Source organism: Ambystoma mexicanum, chromosome 5q (assembly GCF_040938575.1).
Source record: "Ambystoma mexicanum isolate Mex_15411 chromosome 5q, UKY_AmexF1_1, whole genome shotgun sequence".
Taxonomy (NCBI): Eukaryota; Metazoa; Chordata; class Amphibia; order Caudata; family Ambystomatidae; genus Ambystoma; species Ambystoma mexicanum.
In genome coordinates this window covers 36,612,881-36,633,607 of record NC_090933.1, presented here as the reverse complement: position 1 = coordinate 36,633,607, position 20,727 = coordinate 36,612,881, and the positions used below count along the sequence as shown (strand labels likewise).

Below are 20,727 nucleotides of genomic sequence, written 5' to 3'. Positions count from 1 at the left end.
GTGTGTAAATTAACGGATACAGAGGGCATCCTTGTCGTGTGCCTCGCCCGAGGGGAAATATTTGCAACTCTGTCCATTCGCTACCACTCTGGCGGAGGGAGAGGAGTAGAGCGCGGACATCCAACCGAGCCACCTCGGGCCCATTGCCAGAGTCTCAAAGACCTCCCCCGTGAAAGCCCAGCTGACCCTGTCGAAGGCTTTCTCCGCGTCAAGGGCCAGTAGGAGAGCACCCTCATTGCGAACCACCCTAGAGGTGAGCATGCAGAGAGTCTTCCGCATGTTATCAGAGCCCTGTTTATTTAGGACGAATGCTGCTTGATCGGGGTGTATCAGGCAAGGGAGGCAGCGTTCTAATCTGGAGGCCAGGATTCTTGCAAAGATCTTGGCGTCTGGATTTAGGAGCTAGTTGGGTCTATAGGACCCGCATTCAATCTGGTCTTTACCGGGTTTAGGCATTACAGTGATGAGGGCCTGCAAGAACGTCGGCGGGACTTAGTCTCGGCTCCTGATTTGAATGAATAATTTGACCAGTGGCTTTAGTAGAATAGATTGGGTCTGTTTATAGAAGTCGGCTGTATAGCCCTCTCCCCCTGGGGCCTTTCCCGCTTTGTCTCTTGATGGCGCCCTCCACCACCTCCTCCGATATCTCCCCCTCCAAGGCCTCTAGCTCTGCTTCTGACAGCCTGGGCAGAGGGTGTTCTGTCAGGTAGGTGCGGATGTCATCTAGTGATTCACCTACCTGTCTGGAGTAGAGTCTGCTATAGTAGTCGGCAAAACATTCCACTATTTCCTCCCTGCCCCAGTAGGTCCCTCCCTCCCTGTCCTTAAGATGAGCAACTCCTCTCTCGGCTCTACATCCTCTGGCTGTTTGTGCTAGGAGGGTCCCAACCCTGTCTCCTCGCTCGTAGTACCTTTGCTTGGTGTATCACATTTTCTTAATGACTTCCCCTATGAGGACTGTGTGAAGTTCTTGCCTTTTGCCCTGCATCTCCTCCAGGAGAGCCCCACGGTCTATCCCTGGGAGACCCAGCCTGGTACGCAGCCCACCCAATTCCGTGCAGATCTTATTTTCAATTAGGCCCCTTTCTTGTTTGCGCCTTGAGCCCTCTGCAATAAGGAGGCCCCTGAAGGTTGCCTTTGCAGCCTCACACACCATAGACATATCGATCTCGCTTTTATCGTTTATCTCGAAGTAGGCCAACATTTCTTTCCTCATGAAGTCCCGGAATACGGGGTCCCTGAGGAGTGTGTCGTTGCATCGCCATCAGAAAGATCTTGGAGAGACGGGCAAAGACCAGTTGGCTATAAGCAGTTCATGGTCGGACCATGGTATGGCTTCTACCTTCGGTTGTTCCGCTACCCCATTCCCCTCTTCGGAAATCAACTGGTCAATTCTGGTGTAGGTACAATGCGGAGGTGAGAAAAAAGTGTACCTGGCCTGGATGTGTGCCAGACGTCCACCCAATAATGTTCCCTCAGCAGGGTTTACATGGCCAGATTATCTTTGGAAATCCCCTTGGGCATCCCTCCCTTCGCGGACCACCGGTCTAGATGGGGGTCCAATATCAAGTTGAAGTCCCCACCCAGTATCATGGCCCCTTCTGCCCATTAGTCCATGAGATTGAAGATCTGGGTAAGGAAAGGTATTTGTCCCGAATTGGGTGCATATAAAGTGGCTAGGTTGATGTGTTCCCCCTCGCAGGTTCTCTTAATATTTAGGAATCGACCCCCGAAGGCCCATTTGGTTTCTACTCCCATGAGATTAAACGTCCTGCCCAGGAGAATGCCCACCCCCTCCTTCTTAGAGCTCCTGTGTGAGGCCCAGTAGTTGCTACCGATCTCTTTCCCCTTTATTTTCGACTCCTTTCCTTGCCTGTAGTGAGTTTCCTGGAGGAAAAAGGACTGTTAGGCGTTGTTTGCGGAACATGTTACTCGTAAGGGACCTTTTGGTTCTGGGAGTTGAGGCCCTTGACATTCAGCGTGCCTATCATTTTCATCTTTCGTATTGTGCTCTCTGAACCCCTTTGAGTGTCTGCTGCTAAAACCCATTGCAAAACCAGTGACCATGACTTGAGCTGGATTCCCCCCTTTCCCTTAACCCCGAAAAAAAACTCCATACCCCCTCTCCCCTCCCCTCTTCCTTACCCGTTTTGTAGGGCGTTCGCCGCCTGCTCCCCTGGAGGGGTTGAAGCGAGCAACGAACCCCCAGGGTCACTACCCCAGCCCCATCGAACATAATTTTTAGTATGACACCTTACGTCATGCCTTTCACCACTAAGTGTCAGCCTTCTAGCATCGGTGGTGAGGATCCGGCGGTGGTGCCCCTCCCCCTTTTGCCCTCCAGCCTTGGCATATGGTCAGTCTCCCTCGACCCTCTTAATGCATGTCACAATGCGGGGTCACAGGGCACCAACACTTCTTTAAGGAGAAACACCAAGTGTCACACTATGAAACCATTAAACAGCCTCAAGATGGGCAACCTTTCAACTCTGACCTAGGTCATTTGAACAAAGAACTTCCCGCACACTGTCGGGAAAACATACTGGGCTCAACGAGGTACTCAGATCTACGAGGATTGCAGAAGAACATAAATCGAGCCTTGGCATGATGATTAAGCCTCGAATGCCACTTGTGTACTCATGTAGGGTCCCCCCGATCTGGTCTGGTCTTCCGAAATTTGCACGAGCCTTTGATTTTCAGCTTCCCCTGTGAGAGATCTGGGCCCCGAGGGGCACGACCGTGATGCCCGTCGGTTCCATTTTGATCTGCAGATGATCCCGCCAGGTCACCCGTAAGGTCATCTGTGGCCCTTAGAATGTCTATTTCTGTGACTAGCTGGTATCTCCGGCCCTGCCACTCGAATGCTAGGTAGGATGGGTGACCCCAGCGATATCGTACCCCCTTCTCTTGTAGCCATCTCGTGATAGGGCCGCATTTCTTACTCATCTGGAGTGTGAGGGCGGAGAGGTCTTGGTATATAGTCACCCTGGAATTCCTGTGCTGAATGTCCCATAGGGTTCTCGCCCCCCTCTCCAGCACCATAGCTTTGTCCCTATAATAATGAAATCTTGCTAGGACCGAGCGTGGGCCCCTGCCAACGCCACCAGCCCGGTGGACCCTGTCGAGCAGGAGAGTTTCACCTGAGTCCGACCCCAGGACAATTCTGATGATGTCTTGGAATTTGTTTTCCGGCCCCACCGGGGTCTCCACTTCCACCTCCTCAAGGCCGAAAATTCTCAAGTTGTTTCTCCTCTTCCGGTTTTCCATATCATCGACCTTGAGCCGAAGATTTTGCTCGCGGCGCTGCAGTTCCTTAAGTGTGATGTCCATTTGCGTTTCAAGGAGGTCCGTTGATGCCAAATTATTTTCGACCCCCTCCATTCGGTCCTCTAGCGTAGAAACCTTGGCCGTAAGGTCAGAAAGTTTGGCCCCCATGTCTGTCCTCATGCCCCTGATCTCCTCAAGGATCATTTGAATGTTACTCTGCTTGGCGTTCAGGTCTGGGGGCTGTGTGGCGGTGGGGCTGGTTTCCATTGTATGGTATCCTGGGGTGAACTGGTACTTCGCAAGAGTTTCCCTCCAGCTCATGGGGTATCAATCACCTTAGGGTGCTGGGACCTCTCGGGGTATCTTCAAGGAGGGTCCCAGGGTCCTGGATTGCCAGCCCTGCCGTAGTGGCTTGAGTCCTTGTGGTTATCCTCCAATGGTGGAGCTATATGCCAGTGTCAGTGCTCTGGTCTATGGTGTACCACTTCAGTTTCGCCGGGAGCGCAGCCTCCCTTGGCACGGCCTTAGGCTGCTGGGGTTCCCTGGCCCACTGTGGTGTCCCTTCCGGGGGGTCCGGGCAGGCCTTGGCAGGCAGCTGGAGGTGTGATATTGAGGGTTCCCCTACCAGGGGGCGGGTCTGGCTTGGATTGCTGCCCTGTGCATCCTCGATGCAGCAGGCCCCCTGCGCTGGCGTAATGGCTGCAGGGGGGTGCTGGTGGGGTAAGGGCTCTAAAGCCGCCTCTTGGATGGAGGGCGGCGCTGTATCTCACCTGAGGCAGCTCCTGCGTGACAGTCGAGTGGGGTAGCACCCACAGCACGGTGCAGGATGTAGCTGGTGAGCAGGGGGCCCGGTTTGGGTCTGCTGCGTGGTGTAGAAGTGGGGCCAGGGGGCCCGGTGGCCAGACCCCTTTGGGTGGACCCTGTGCCGGCAGGTGGGCAGGCTGTGAGGTGGGGGGTCCCAGGCGCGCTCCCGTGACGGCCTGAGCCTACCCTGGCATTTTCGAGGGCTCCTCCGCCCATTGTCACTGCCCCCAGGGGGGTGGTGCAGGGCGGGCCCCCGCTATGTTTGAGGCGGTAATGCTGTGCATGGGTCACAGAGGCGGGCCCCCGCTGTCTTTATGGCGGTGGTGGTTTACAGATGAGGAAGTCCCAGAGGTGGGGGCCCAGGCGCGCTCCCGCGTCGGCCCAGGCCAAAGTGTGTCTATTGGAGCTGATACGGTGGCAGTGTCCTCAGGTGTTCCACACGGCGGAATGCCGCTTACGCCGTTTCCCCCGTCCCCCTGCTATGGGCGGCTGTGCGCCGGTTACCTACTGCGGTGGGGGGTGGGTTGCCGGCAACCAGCGGGGATCTTCTGGGGGCCCATCCAGCCCCGCCATGTTGTACTGGAGAGCGCTCGCTTTGCGGGCGAGTACAAGCAGAGGGCTCGGCTGCTCCTCCTGCAGCGTGGGCGGCCAGCGCTCGATTTCCGCCATAGATGTTTCACAAGGGCGCCTGAGGAGGGGGAGGGCCGTGCTCCGCGGGTGGCTAGCGGGAGAACGGAGGCACCTCCGGGGAATGCGTTAACTCCCTCACGCTCCTTAACCGTTCCCCCTACTCCAATTGTGCCAGCAATCGAGGCTCGTGAAGTTTCAAGGCACGTCTTTTACCTTGTTTCCTGGAGCCATACGGGGAGCTTGAAGTTTAGGCAGCCAGCTTGCCTGCGCCGCCTGGTGGCCTCCCCGGTCATGATTTTTTAAGGGCTTTCTTAAGTGTCCTACAACCCACCTTACTAGAGAACCCCCTTATCTATTGAACATACCTTTTTGATTCTTCACTACTGGAACATTTTACCTTCTCGTTGTATTTACAAATACTTGTTCTATACATTTCCATCTCCCTTCTAAAGTTTCTTACCTGGGATTTATGCATTTTCAGGGGAGCCCTTTTCAAGTGATGGGGACCTTGTCTTGCAAAGCAAGATCATTGTTTCCTTTGCTTTTGAATTGCTTTCTATTGTATTTGTCATTGATATAGCTCCCTTTTGCCATTTGTTTGGCTTCAATGCCCTTTGCGGTTGAAACGCCCTTACGAACTGAAGTCCATGTGTGGGAGATTCTAAGAGTACATTTTTAAGATGCAGGTGTGTATTTTGCCAGGTTAGGACTTGGGTTGACTGGATATGGTAAGCAGCCGGGAGGTCAGGCACGGGGGTGGGTGCTGTTGGTGGTTTAAAATGGAGTGCGAGTGTCAGACTCCCTGTATGCCCAGCTAGACTGAACTTTTCCATTGGTCGTTGTTAGGTAGAATTGCATGCAATACCCTCTGGGACCACCACACACAATTAGGACTACAGGTGTAAGCAAGACCAACCTTTGGTATAAGTCTGTACCACACAGTTTGTTGGTAGCGAGCTGAGCAGCCAGGTTTATCTCAAGAGTGAATTTGAGCAGTACAAGTGGTTACACAGAGGACTTTCAATCACGGTGGTTCAAGTAGACCCTTATACTCAAGGTTTCCTGGTAAAACACTTATTAATTTATTTACACAATCATTTATAAAACATTTCAATCTAAGAAGACAACTTAATATTATAGACCAATACACTTCAATACAAAAGTTTTTTAGACAGTTTGAGCTCCCCTGAAAAGGGAGCAAAATTTCAGTTTAGTTACTTAGCAGTGATCAAAAAGGACAAAGGTAAGTAGAATATATTACATATAGGCAGTGCAGATAGTTTCAGTTCACCAGAATAGTTCAATTCAAGTCAATAGGCCTAGGCCAAAGTCAAGGGGCTAGTGTTTTGGATATGAAAGAGTAGTTCTGGTATCAAACGGTAAAGTTTTTATAAAAGTTCTCAGAAGTAGTTTAGGAGAAAAATAATCATTTGTGGGGTCACAAGCTTATTAGGCCTGCAGGTTGGGAAAGTTTCACAAACTTTCGCAACGAGAGTGGCGTTCTCTCAATCGGGTTGCAACAGTACCTTTGTGTGAAGAAAACAAATGTTGCTGAAGTCGTGGTTCCTGGCAGTTCCTGCAGATCTCGCTGTTCCTGAGCCTTAGTCATGGGGATAAGAGGGAGGACGTCGGGTGGACTCCTGCACTGCATAGTTGAAGAAAGCAAACAAAATGGAGTCACTTTAGTTCCAGTAGCTGCAGATTCAAGAACATGAACTGGTGTCCCTCTCCCTAGTTGAACCGAACCAGCCTTGAGAATGGTATCCAGGTGTCTTATGCGTTGATTGGTCCCACCAACTCAAAGGAAGAAGCCGTCCTTGAAGGAGCTTCTCTGTCGAATGGATTTTGGCAATTCGGACCTGCAGAAGGGCTTCACTGGGCAAACCAACGGTCCAGTGGTTGCAGCAGCCGTCCTCTTCCAGCTCGTCTTCGGTTCTTTCGTTCCAGTAGTCGACTCGGTCTTCCAAGCCAAGAGACTCACCTTTTATTCAGTTCTCCCCCATTCATTCCAGCCTAGCTTTCACTCACCCAGCAGGGTGGCTGTCCTTGCCAGACAGTCAGCCAGCCAATCACCACAGAGTGCGTTTGGGTCTCCTAGGAGACTAAGCACAGGGAGTTTTGGGCACCTCCCTCACTTCCTGCCTACTCCAGACACTCTGGAGCCGGAGGCGGGTTTCACCCCTGAAGCCCGCCAAAGGCGAATGAACAAAGAGACCAAACCTGGTTTGGCGCGCAGAGAAAAACTCTAGAAGAACCTTTCCACAAAGACCTGGCGAAAAAAGACCGGGCACCATTTTAACAAGGATGGCTGGATGCCATTTTGAAAAAGATGGCTCCCGCGGTTAACGTTACCGGGTCCGCCAACGGTTACAGTGAATGCAAACCTTGGTAGTTCAAAACGAAACCACTGCCACCAACCACTCAATTGAGGAAAGGGTAACATAAAAAATGTTAGATGAACATTTAGGCACAGGGGATACTAAGTAACCCCTCCAGCACTCTCTTGTAAGATAGTGTGTGCTGGGTCTAGCAAGTACAATGCTAAGTAAGGTCAATTTCATTTTACTGATCTGTGAAACAGTAGTTTATCCCAGAGAAGTTATATAAACTTTGGAAAATCTAAAGAGACTTCCCTGTGCCACTGCACTGAAGGTGCTGTGACACAATTGTGAAATATGCCACCTATGGAGTTTGTCAGACTCCATAACCAAAAGAAACAGAGGTAAAATTCACACAAAAATACATGAGTGTAGGGAAAAAGGGTCACACTCTCTCCAGGTTAAACAAATCAAATCAAGTCCTCAAAATCCAGCAAAGTAGCTGGAGGTCTCTAAGGTGGAGGGAATTAGCACATTTTTGAGAATTCCCCCTAACAGACACTACTGCAAAGTTTCTCCATTTGGGCCTTCGAGGTGTCTACCTTACTGGAGAAAGTCTTAATTCAGACCAATGGAGTCCACAATGTTTTTCCTTGAAGAGCAGCGGCACAGCATTTGGTGGTGCGCCAGGCGCAGCTCTGCCTCCTCCTCCTCCAGAGCCCTGTGGGCAATCTCAGTGGTCACTGCTGTCTGCCTATCGTGCTTGCGATCTCATCTAGTTTAGACTGTTTTTTGATATTGCTCATAGTGCAACATTGATGTGTATGTAGTATTGCTGATTGATTTGGCAGCATGGCTTTCAGTCATTATGTAGAGAGGCTTGGGGGTACTCCTTATGAACAGGTAGCTGCCAGTTATCCCCTCAATATGATGACACAGGCTGATGCTGCAGTCGTCCGCAACCATGCCCCCGACCCTCGTAGCACCTAAGCTGACAGACTGTTTCCCACCAAAGTCTGGGCCCAATCGCGGCTCCACAAGACCAAACGGGGGGTGGGTTTTGCCCAGCCTGCAGTTGCGCCGTAGTTAGGGGGATCCTCCCTCACCGCCCTCCATTTGTGAGCTCCAGCAGTCTTGTTTTCCACTCTGGGCTCCTGGACACACCACGTTCGTGCCTTGCTCCTTTATGGACCAGTCCATTCTGTACCAGAGAACAGCTCCCGGAAGTCTGTCTCTGAGACACTGTTTATTGAGGGGAGTCGCTAGCGCTCTCACCTTCAGGGCTGATCTTGTGTGACGGACACATGCAGCGCCTCTCCCTACCTCCATCGTGGTATTTCTTTGTCAATTTCATTTTTAGGACTTGACAAATGTGTATTTATTTACTAAACTACCGTTTGGATGTCCCAATTTAAAATACAAAAAAAAACCTAAAGTGGATTTTCCGATGACCACTCGTCCTGTAGTGAGGGGACCACTAATGCAGTAGTGAAGTTGGCATACTACTATTACTCCAACAAAGAGCAATATCCTCTTGCATTGTGCTCTCTGTGAAATATCTTGACTGCGTTTCAGTAAATGGGGCAGATTTGTAGAATGTAACTTTTTCTGGGGTTGCTATGAAAATCTGTCGCTGCTCCTACGGATAACACTTTTATTTAAACTAACCGCCCCTTTACTGCCATCTTTTCTCTTTTTATGTAGTCTAGCATATTCCAGCCTAGTAAAACAAGTAATTCCTTTGCAGAGGTTCTGAAAATCCGGGCCAATAAAACACACCTTCCTTAGGAAGGTCCGTCTAACAAATACTTTGGATATTTTTCAGGAGTGTGGGGTTCTTTTCTGCAGGTGACTAATCTGTAAACATTTACCATTCTGAAACCTTCACATGAGACTCCAGATGTCTGTATTTGTGTACATTCGCCTCAAGCATTTGACTTTTTTTTTATTTAACGCAATTTTGTTTTATTACTGGACGTAAAGCTTGAATGCTACTAAGAATTCTTTTTATTTTAGGGTACTAATAATCCCTCAAATGCCTCTACGTCTCAAATTGGGATCCAGTAGTGGATTATTTGGTGACGGTGTGTCCTCCAAATTCCAACACAATACGGGGGAAATCGAAAACTGACCGTGCTGAGCAAGGCAACCCTGTATTTTGTGTGACCGTCTGAGGTGGTTGTGGGACTATTATTGAAGAGGAGAACATAGAAATTGAAAGGAACTGCACCTTTTATGCAGCTGATTACGTTTTCCTTTATAGCTTGTGACTCTCTAATACCTGCTACCACCTATGTAATAAGTATGGGTCCTACTTCTTCTTTCCTTTAGGAAAGACCCACTGCCAAACTCTGCATTGTTCACGATTAAGTGCAGAGAAGGCTTTCTGTCTTTTATCAAAGACTACAAAGGATGAGGTCATTGGCCGAAATTGATTAAACTACATCAATTTTATTCAATTTTAGATGTGCACTGTAGGTAAAAATGTAGCTTCACATTTTTACCACATGCAACATTTGTGGAATTGACATCTTTTGCGATGAGCCCACTGGCTGATGGCAGGCCTTACGTCTCGTAGATGTTAGTCAAATCACCGAAGCACTCCTGGGACTATTTCGGAGCAGCAACCTGGTGTCAATTCAAACTTGTGCAGATGTCTGGATATGGATGAGCAAGTGCGATTATGGAAATTTGGGAATACAGATGTACATGTATGTCGGATTACTATTACTAGCCACAATTTTGGAGACAAACAATCTATGCAAATTAAGTGTCTGGGAGAGCCACTGGTCCAATAATATGGAGTAGTAAAGCTTTAAGATGGAAACAATTTTGTGGTCATGATTCAGTGGGGAAATTGGCAATATTATATTTTTTTTTGCTGTTGCGGAGTCGCCCCCTGGCGGCGGAAAAGCTTTAGAAGAGAAGCTGTGCTGGGAGATGGATATCATAGATAAGGAATCCGTGGAAGAAAAGGAGTCCATTAGAAAGAACATTACCTAGATGCAAGTAATTTACCCTTCGGCTATCCACCTATTTTTGAAGGATCATCCGCCTTTGGTTGTAGGTCTTTTTTAAAGCTCATATTGGCCATTTGAGTCCATGAGTTTGCATTCTGTCTAAGCGCAAGTTTGCTACAAGTGAGAGCCCACTATACAAAGCTCTTTGCCTGCAGGAGTCCCTCCACATGCAGACCTGATCACAAGTTGTAGTAAAGCTCATTGTGCTTCTCCTGTGTACCGATAAACCTGCCCATTGTAATTTGAGCATCATTCAGACCTTCATCTCGTGATCCCACACTGACACACTCCCTAGTTTGTAACTAACCGTTGATTGGGCCTATTTTAAGCTTGTATGCAAATGCTCAAGGAAATAAAAAGGCCTTCCATTCAAAATACTGTATATTCACGCTGTCCTGAAAGAGCAAAGGTTGTTGCCATGGCAAGGGTGTTAGGAGCATGCAGGATTTGATGTATGGACTGTGGTGTTGCCCATTGACAGACTTCATTCATTGTCACAAATGGCAGTCCCAGTCCTGATCATGCCCCTTTGCTCTGTGCAGTGTTTTTGCTGTAGTGACTCAGGCCCTGGAGTCTGCACTCAAACCCATGCAAATGTTGGCATGATGTGCTTGAAGAGCAGGTGTTTTTTGGATATTATAATGTTTACTGATCTACTTGAAATACCCAATAAGGAGATAATTGCTTTTTCTTCATATTGTGCCGTGTTCAAGATGTCGATACCTGTTCTTACCCATAACTCTTGTTGTGGTAATCCCAAAGAAACATCCTGATTGTACGTGGCCCTACTACATGCTCAGACTTCTTCCACATCACTTGGGCATTCAGACAGCATATTTACGAAACATCACTCTCCCCTGCAACATTCTCAATTTGCAGTCTGGACTTGCCCACAATGCTGGAATCTGTTCAATCCTTCATGATCCATTGCATATGCAACTTTCATTCCCAGATGATGGCCTTTATGAAATGTCCTCAAGGCAGCGAAAGGAAGGTGCTCTTCCAATGCTATACCTCTGAATGTATAAAGTGACAGTTTCAGGTTACTCACTGTGAAAAATGCATTCCAAGATGGGTGCATTATCATCCAGCAAAATCCTTCTGTGCTTTCTCCATCAGAAAAGGTTATCCATGAGCTACACTCTTATAAAAAGAGATTGCTGTGGGCCAGAGACCAGGAATGGTAGAGCAGTCCAAATAGGATTTTTGACAATCTGTTTCTTTTATCCTGAGGTGAAACTTCATTCTCTCGGACCCTTCAGATCCCAACTTGTGGCTCTGATGCAAGAGACCTTCGCAAAATACTTAATTTCCCATTCATTTTTCTTTCCATGGTCTTGACACTGCATCCAATATTGTGTCTTTAGGTGGTAATGTTCTTCATTGCCTAACTCTCTCAGGAGCCACACAAGTGTGGCAACATTTTTGTTTTTCTTTTGAAAAAGGTGCCTTCACTTCGAGGGGATTTCATCACCTGTTCGTTGATATGTGTCGTGTGGACTAATCATTGGAGAGCTTCCATTGCCTGTTCCTAACAATACCTATTTGTTTTACAGGTCAGAAATTCCCAACTACACAGAGTGAACAGGTCCAAGGTACGGCCGAAAAGGATTCCACTGTGATAAAGGTATGTCGAGCACCAAATGGAATGGTAAGATGGTGACAATTTCACAGTCCCCCCTCACCCCCCCCACCCCACTCCCCTCCTGATGAGACTGAGTGGCTAATTCGGTTCTAAACAGGTGGTTATAGAGGGGCACAAAAGGAAGTCGCTACTTCCCAGATCCTGCCCATATCATTGTGCCATCCTAGTTGTATTTGGCACTTGCCCCGCTGGAGATACTGGTGCATGATATTGCAAATGTGGCCCTGATTCAAGACCTAAAATAAGCCAGTGATCTGGGACCTCTTTGATGATTCACTTGCTTCTCTCTGCGTCTTCTAATGAACAACAATCCATACTATTCGGATTGTGTCCAGTGTGCTTATGTGGTCCTGGTTGTTTGATTTTATATAGGCCTTAAATGTTACCAATGGAAGGACATAAAGAAACAAATGTCTGTGCCATTTGTACTCCTGGTTCTCTATTTATGGAACGGTTTCCTTCTGCCCAACTTTGGGCTACATACCTTTTATAGAAAGGTACAGTTTCAATGCGGCTTCGCTATTTCAGCCTATCGGTGTAAAATATTTGTGTTGGGCCATTCTCTTCTGTGCAGCTGGACAATTGTCGGGGGGGGTGGGGAGGGGGAAGACACTTCTTGAGAGACTGTTTCCTTGGACCCTGATTGTCTGCTCCACTGCTTCTTCAAAACTTCTCTTTTCACACACTAGAACCTCATCTGCAATGCTCCAGGCCTTATTGCAGAGTGAAAACACTTTGCAAAGATGAGGGGACCAAAACATTGCTGGCACGGACGGTGCTGTACACAATGGCCACTGGACACGAGAATGTGTCCATGAATACAGGGGTTGATTTTTTTTTTTTGTTTTTGTTTTGTTGTATTTTTAGTATTTTTTGTATCTGGTTTGCTACAGGTGGGGGCTGACTTTTTGGTCTTGTTTGGCATTCATTTCTGATGGTTATTTTTTTAGATCTCCATTTCATTCGATTTCTCATTAAATGTTTTTTGGAATACTACCCGCAAAAAGGCTCTGCAAAGGTTTTTTCAGTTTCTCAAATTTTCCTGTTGCCCTGTGCATACTTGACTGCCTATTTTCTTTGCCATTTTTCTTTGTCCTTGTACAATGCATCTCTACGGAATTGAACAACGGTGCATGCGATATATTCCCAGAAGGCTATTGCCACTGGTAACTTTGGTTCTCCTCTTAGTATGCCTTGGCCTGAGGCATGTGAATCCCTCCTTTTGGCAATGGAGGACAGATACAGTGCATTATTTGAAATGGTATCCATGAGATACATCGTTCAGAAGGCAATATCCTCCTCTTGTGATTAAAGCATTGACTGACTGCAGGGAATGAAGTCTGCTACTGTCATTGCAGTCTTTTGGCAGTGAAAGGGAGATGCAAAACCATAACTGGAAGATTTAATAAGCAGAGCTCTAAAAGCTGAGTGCTATTGTATCTACGTATGCCCTAACTTGGCAGTAGCTCATGAAGGAGCTTCACAATGTGATCAGTTTGCTGGCCCAGATCAGAAAGACGGTGAAATGGTTCAAAGTCCATGAATTCTCCTGAACTGAAACTTTAGTAGAGGTAAAATGAAGTGCTTATGCCCAGCAGTAGCATCTCCGTTATGCTATCAACATACTCTGTACTGCTACTGGGCGACTTCTGAAACACTTCTTTTTAAGTGTAATTCCGAAAGTTGCTTTCCTTACCTGAATATCAAATTTAGGTTTTTCGCCACCTATATAGTAGTGCTTGCTGAACTTATGTGCTAACTAAATGTGAGCGGACCTGCCCATAGTTTGGAAACTGCTTACCTTTTCAAATGTAATGTAAACTGACTAGTTGTAGGCAGACCCATGACGGATGTACCATTTTTTTTTTTAAAAGCCCTAGTTCATAAATACCCACCCTTGCAAACTCTTTGCATGACAGTTTCAGGAAATTCTTTGGAGAGCAAAAGTAAAAAGAAATATTGTGGCGCATGTGCACCTGCATACTGTATTGGAGCCTCTCCAACACCAGACAGAACCCTACAATTAACTCCTTTCTTTCTGTAGTCAATATGTTTCCTGGCAGTTACTTGACATTGTTTTGTTCAGGGGCTCTTCCACTGCAATGGATTTGCATGTTTCTGGCTTTTCCGAACTTCACACAGTGCAGGCTGTATTCCTTAAAAACTGGCCTGAAATGTCCTAGCCTAAGCATTCCATCATGCCGCTCTACGCAACTCTTAGCATTCTTGAAAGTCGTAGGCCATAGATTTGTTATCCCTCCCCTTATAGGACATCCAAGTCTTGGTAGGTTGGTTGTAAGAAAGACTGGTCTCCCATGAGGTTCTTTTTTGTTAAAGACCCTACCTTTTATGCCTCTTCAGCCCGCTACTTGGTAATTATCTCCACTCTGCATTTGTGGTCAGTTTGTGGGTCTCAATTGGGAGGATACTAGTTGCCTTCTCATCCCTGTTGAGTGCTTCTGAATTGCTTCCACCTGGGTACACAGTGTCTACCTTGTTGCCACTACCTATTCAGGAATCCTATCCTGTGTTCCAGTATTGGAACTAATGTGCTGCTTCTCAGTGATACTCATTATGGCATTCCTGGTCCATTTTTTTTAATTTTATTTGTTTTACCTTTATTTACAATTTTACAATATACAGAGTGAATTATAACTATTCAACCACATTTTACAGTGAAGGATGTAATTACATCATCCTTACAAAATCTGTTCTAACTTCCAAATCTCCCTCTTCCCAAACCCCCCCAACATTCCAACCCCTCAGATACACTTTCTCATATTACACAGTTTAGTACAGTGAAAGAAACGTTCCCCAGATCTTTTCAAACAGAGCTTTTTTCCCCCTCTCTTTTGTACAGTACTTTCTCCATTTCTGCCAGGGCATGCATATCCGCAGACCATGTCTCAATTTTCAAGCTCACAGCAGTCTTCCAATTACTTAACATTATTTTCTTTCCAATCATGGCACCTCTGAACAACCACTTTTTCTGACATTGAGTAAGATCCTCTAACGTTTTATCCCTCCCCAGAACCAACTTTTTGAAGTCTAACATGGGCTTTTCTTCAACCACTCTTTCACAAATTGCACCTATCTGCATCCAAAACACTCACCTTCCTAAAGTCCACAACATGTGTTCAAGGATACCGGGTTCACGAGCACAAGCCCAACAATCTGAATTTTCCAACAGACTTCGTCTCCACAATCTTTCGGGGGTCCAGTAGACCCGATCAGAATCTTAATCTGTTGTGATCTCTTTTAGTCCTAAAGAGTAGAGCCGGACATTTTCACACATTCACAAATCCATAGAGATTTCTGAGCCTATTCTTCTACTCCACTCTTCCCTTAATGAGTCCTTACCATTGTACTCAGCCATGATCATATTGTAAAAGCTGCTTTCCAAGCCTCCTTCCCCTACTAATACCTTCCTTGTGAACAAATCTAGGTTTAGCCTCTTCTCCAAATCAATTTCGCCAATCGCACTCCTTATCTTTCTGTAGTCTGATGCTTTGAATTTCTCAATGTTAAACCGTATTTACACTTTTCTCTAGCTGTCAACCAATTCCCATCCTTAAAAAAATCAGCTGTCCATTGAATGCCACCTAGAAACCATTCAGGCCATAAAACAACCTTGCCCTCTATTTTAATAGACTGGTTCATCCATACAGACGCACCAACATCTTTTAGCGCATCCACTCCCAGCAATTCACTTAGCTTCTTCCAAGAGTGTCTCAGACGTGCAATCCATGGATCTTTTTCACAACTTTGCCTAGAACTCGAGGTCAAGATCGCTCTCTGTGTCAGTGGACCATTGTAACTAATTTCTGCCAACACCAGTCATCATGCAAAGTGTCAAGGAAGGGAACCATTAAGTTAGAAATGTATGCCAGGTGGTAGGCTCTAAAATGTGATACTCCCAACCCACCTTTAGCCAAAGGTAATTGCAACTTCCATAATTTTAGTAGGGGCTCTAGAGAGCCTGACCAAGATGTCCACAGGCCTGTGAAGCTCTCCGGCACACCATATATCCGGTCTGTCATCCGGCGGTCTCCGTGCTGTGATGTGGATGCCTGCTGTGCGGTCTTGTGCCTGACTGCATCGTGCCCTGCGGGAGGTGTTTCCGGTCAGAATCTGTGCCGGTACAGCGTACATCTCTGAGGAGAGGTGGCAGTAGTCGGACAGGACGGGGAGGCGGAGGGGCGGTGCCCAGAGCCTGTCCCCTCTGCCAGGTCCGGGAAGCAGAGGAACCGCGGAGCTGTGCGGCGCCCCAGCGGGATACGGCGGTGGCTGATAGCCCACGGGTGCCCGGTGAAGCAGCAGAGGATAACTGCCCCGTGGAGGTGCAGAGCATGGGCCGGCGACTCGGAGCAGAGCTGGTGAGGTGGAGCGGGTGCGCTGTTTCCGATGCTGGAGGCGGTGGGCCCGGTTCCTAGCAGGACTGTTCGGGCCGTGAGGCCCCCTGGTCTGGCCTGCGGGGCTCACCTGCTTTGGAGGGGCGGAGCCAGCGGAAGAGCAGAGGACCCATCCGGGGACAGGGCTGGGTCGGAGCACCCCACCGGGGGTCGCAGGCCTGTGTGCTGCGTGACTTCCTGCTGGGGGGTGCACGTGGAGGAAGCCGGGCCTGGGGGCTCTGGGCCAACACACTGGGGGGACGGCGGGAACCCCATCTGACTGGCAGGTACCTTGGCGCACATGTGGGATACCTCGTGAGCCCGGGGCGACCTGCGCTTAATATTTCTGGAAGGATTGGCATACACTCGGGCACTCTCAAACGCAGTGGGGTATATGAGAGCCCCAGAGGACATACACGGAGCACTGGGAGGAGAAAAGGAATCGGATTGGGTAATTTAGTTGGCCCTCTTACCTGGCTGATATATGCTGTTTCTTCGGCTCGCCCTATGGTGCGTGGGGAGAGTAGATTGTCCAGGTGGTCTGGGACTCTCCTGAGCCGCTGTTCATGCCCTGGACCTCAGTCATCGGCCACCTGAGCGGTCTTCTACATTTGTTTTCCAGCAGGCAACCACCGGGCCGATGGGAGTAGTCTGACACTGGCTGGAGTGCGGCATGATAACCATGCTTTAAGCAGGGGCTCAGCAGGGTGGTCTGAGGGCCCCTTCCCCCAACTTCTGCCGGTTTCTGCACAGTTGAACAGGACCTGGATGTCGGTGAGGAGAAGGGAGGACACCGCTGGGTGCCACTTACCAGAGTCAGTATTTGAAGAAGGAAGGTGTCTGGGGCCGGCTCGTCTCGCGCACCATGTCCAAATCCGGTAAGGGGAGAAAGCAACAATCGAAACTCTGCTTTGACATCCAGTCAAGCTAGAAGCAGTGGAGTAATGGATGATCCGGCTGCGCTCAGGGCGTCGGGGTCGGATTCGGATCCCGCAACCACCTTTCAGGACATTAAGAACATGTTTTTGCTACTGCAATCCGGCATACAATCGTTGGATGGGAAGCTTGACACGCTGACATGCAAAGTGGACCATATGCGGGTCTGTCTCGACAAACACGGGGAGAGGCTGGATAAGGCAGAGGGGCGGCTCTCGGGAGTGGAGGACGTAACAGCGTAAATTTCGGGTGAAATGCCCGGGGTCAGGAAGGCCCTGAAAGAATTTAGGGAGAAGCTGGATGCCCTTGAATCGAGGTCCAGAAGGAACAATGTTCGGATTGTGGGCCTATCCGAATCGGGAGACAAGAGGAATATGGAGAAATTGGTGGAGGAGATGCTGCAGGAGGTATTGGGGCCGGAAGACTTCTCCCCATTCTGTGTTGAGGAAAGAGCGCATAGGGTGCCGAGCGGAAGGAAGCCAGTCCCGGGGATGCCGCCGCACCTGGTAATTGCCTGCCTGCTGAACTATCGAGACAGGGACACTGTGCTTCGGAAGGCCAGAGAGAAGGGGATGGTTGAGAGAAGGGCGACATCAAGTTTTTCCCTGACTTCTCTGACAAAGCGCAGGCGAGCAGGAAAATCTTCCTGGACGTTAAGAAAAGGCTTTGAGACAAGAATGTTAGGTATGCCATGCTGTTCCCTGCCAGGCTGCGGATCGAACATGACGGAAAGGTTTCGTTTTTTTTAAACTCCAGAGGAGGCAGAGTCCTTCCTCGATATGTTACCAAGGGCTTTGAGATCGCAAGGGAACAATGAGTGATCAGCAGTCGGGCCACACTCGACCCGCAGATGGCGTGTTATTTTGACCAATATTCGACTTTGCACACTGTTTGGAGACAATTTATCCGTAGCGGTGCTGTGGAGGGTCGGGCTTGCAGCCGCCCCTCGAGCGAAAGCAGTCAATGTGCATGTTCAGGCGGAAGGTGGAGTTGAATGGTTGGGGTACTCGAGGTGGGTGGATTGGTGTTTAAGGAAGGGGGAGGGCGGGGTGAAGCGGGGGATTGGTCGCCGACAGGTTGGGGGGTTGTTGGCAGGGGAGGGGGGGACTGGTATGTGGATGGGGGATGGGTGGGAGTGTATAGTGATGCAAGTGGTGCAGGAACATAAGCAGATGGGACGTGACAGGGATGTCCAGGGCACATTGTTCTCTGATGGTAGCACTTACTTTCATGACCTGGAATGTTGGGGGTCTTAATGGCCCGCCTAAATGTCAGAAGGTTCTGTAATATCTGAAGCGCCATCAGGTGGGGGTGGCCTTCCTCCAGAAGACTCATTTCACGACCGAGAATGAGTCTAAATTTGGTAAAAGCTGCGGGTGCCACAGGTATTTTCCTCCTACTCATACACCAGGGGGGTGGCCATTATTATACACAGCTCGGTGGGATTCCGTCAGACCAGGGTCTTGAAAGACCAGGAGGGTTGGGCATTGATAGTGCAAGGGATTATCCAGGGGAAGTAGTGCACACTAATGTTACTACGGGCCTAATGCAGATACGACAGATTCCCTACAGTGGGTGGAGAGGCAGCTGGGGGACATCCCTGACGGGGAAATGTTAAGGGCCGGGAACTTTAACCCAGTCTTAGATGTGACCCAGGACCGAGCAGGCAGTAGTTCACGCTCAAGCAGCAGTTGCTATGAGAAGATGCAGGGCATGTTCGAGGTGTGGGGTATAGAGGACGTATGGAGAGTGAGACACCCCGGGGCACACCGATTTACACACCACTCTGCACAACTCGGCTGTGCGGTTAGACTTCTTTTCGGCATCCCCAGCGCTTATGGGGCAAATTCGGGGGGTTGAAATCTTGGCTCGCACCTTCTCGGATCATGCCCCGGTTCTGCTGTTCATCCATTTGAGGGGATGAACGGGAGGGAAGGCCTCCTTGGAGGTTTAAGAGAGATGAGCTTACAGATGCTGTTTTCAGGGAGGAATTGTCGAGGGCCATAGACACATATTTCGCAGATAACAAAGGGTCGGTGGCTTCTGTAGGCACCTTGTGGGAGGGGTTCAAATGTGTTATAAGGGGGGTGTGCATAGCTAAGGAATCGGGATTGTAAGACGGATACTGAGGGAACTAGCAGACAAGGAAGAGGAAATACACCTTTTGCAAGAAGCGGCCCCTACCCCGACCAGACCCCAACAGGGGGAAATTATGCAGAAGCTTCAGGAGTTCCATGCTCTTGCTCAGAGGGAGGTTAAGTATCTGTGGGACAGGGTGGCCCCTCATGAGTATGAGGAAGGTCCGGCACGGGGCGGTCGTTTGCCAGGGCCACTCAGACGTGCGAGCGGGCAAACAGGGTTGTTGCAATCACTGACGAGAGGGGGGAGGGAGGATCAGTTTGAAGAGGAGAAAATAGTTTTTGAATTCCACACATTTAACAGCTGCTTGTACTCGTTTGTCATTGGCCACACAGGTGGGAATCAACGCTTATTTGGATGAAGTGGGATTATATTGGTGCTCCGATGAGCAACGGGGATGGTTGAACAGACCATTGACGCTAGAGGAGGTGGTCGGGCCTTTCGGGTCCTTGCCAGGAGGGCTGGAGGGGAGAGCCCGGGTGGCTGGGGTGGAGTCCCCGGGTCCGGACGGCTTCACGGCCGAATTTTATAAATGTTTCGTGGACAAATTGGCATCATATTTATTGCAAGTCTATCAACAGGCGGTGACTGAGGTGCGTCTCCCTGAGTCCCACTGAGAGGCAGTGGTGGTTGTTGAAATCGGGGAAACCTGCCGGGGACTGCTCCTTGTACCGCCCAATTGCGTTAATTAACCTCGACAATAAAATATTGGCCAAGGTACTGGCAGATAGATTGGCGCCGCTGATTCAGACTATAGTCTGGGCCATCAGGCGGGCTTTGTCCTGGGGCGTTCTCCATTGTTCGGGTTGCGAAGAATGTTTGGCCCGATGTCGGCGTTACCTAGGGATGAGCCGGTGGTGGCGGCCTTACTAGACGCCACCATGGCTTTTGATTCTGTTGAGTGGCTGTTCCTGTTCTCGGTTTTAAGACGGCTGGTGCTGGAGGACTTATTTGTCTCATTAATATCCTTGGGATATATGCAGATCCGGTTGCTAGGGACAGAGTGAATGGGCAAACTACCAAACCGATACTACTCGAGCGAGGGACATGCCAGTGTTGTCTACTGTCCACTCTATTGTTTGCCGTGGCGATAGAGCCCCGGGCCGAGTGGGTAAGGGAGTTGCACATACATAGAGGCATCCAGCTGCACACCCACCGGATGGTGATTTCGCTATATGCGGATGATATGGTCCTGTTCATTCGCCAATTTGAGATCAATCTAGACCCGATTATGGAAGATGTCCAGCTGTTGGGGGAACTTTTGGGGCTTAAAGTTAACGCCAGCAAGTCGGTCATATTTCCATTGACAAATGGCAGTCCGGTTCCACAATAATTGGGAGTTTCAGTAGGAACTAGTTAGCACCTGATACTTGGGGGATCACGATAGTTGGGAAGGAGGGGGTGGTTTACCGTAGGAACTATTTGGAAGCGCTGGAATCAGCTAAAGCTGCTATGCTCCGGTGGGATTCGCTCCCGCTTAATTTGTACGGAAGGATCTTGGTGGTCAAGATACCAGTCTTCCTAGGTTTCTTTACGTGTTCCTTAATGCTCCTATTCCCGTGCCCAAGAAATACTTC

The 20,727-nt window shown here is 49.0% G+C and overlaps 1 protein-coding gene across 2 annotated transcripts in view; it reads left to right on the top strand.

Annotated features, from left to right (window-relative positions):
- Nucleotides 1-20,727, top strand: part of LOC138497172 (uncharacterized) — a 1,228,614-nt gene that overhangs the window by 820,217 nt on the left and 387,670 nt on the right. For both annotated transcript variants that reach the window (XM_069620463.1, XM_069620462.1), the window contains one exon: nt 11,596-11,666. In XM_069620463.1, coding sequence (XP_069476564.1) covers nt 11,596-11,666 — 71 coding nt within the window. The remainder of the gene's footprint in view (nt 1-11,595; nt 11,667-20,727) is intronic.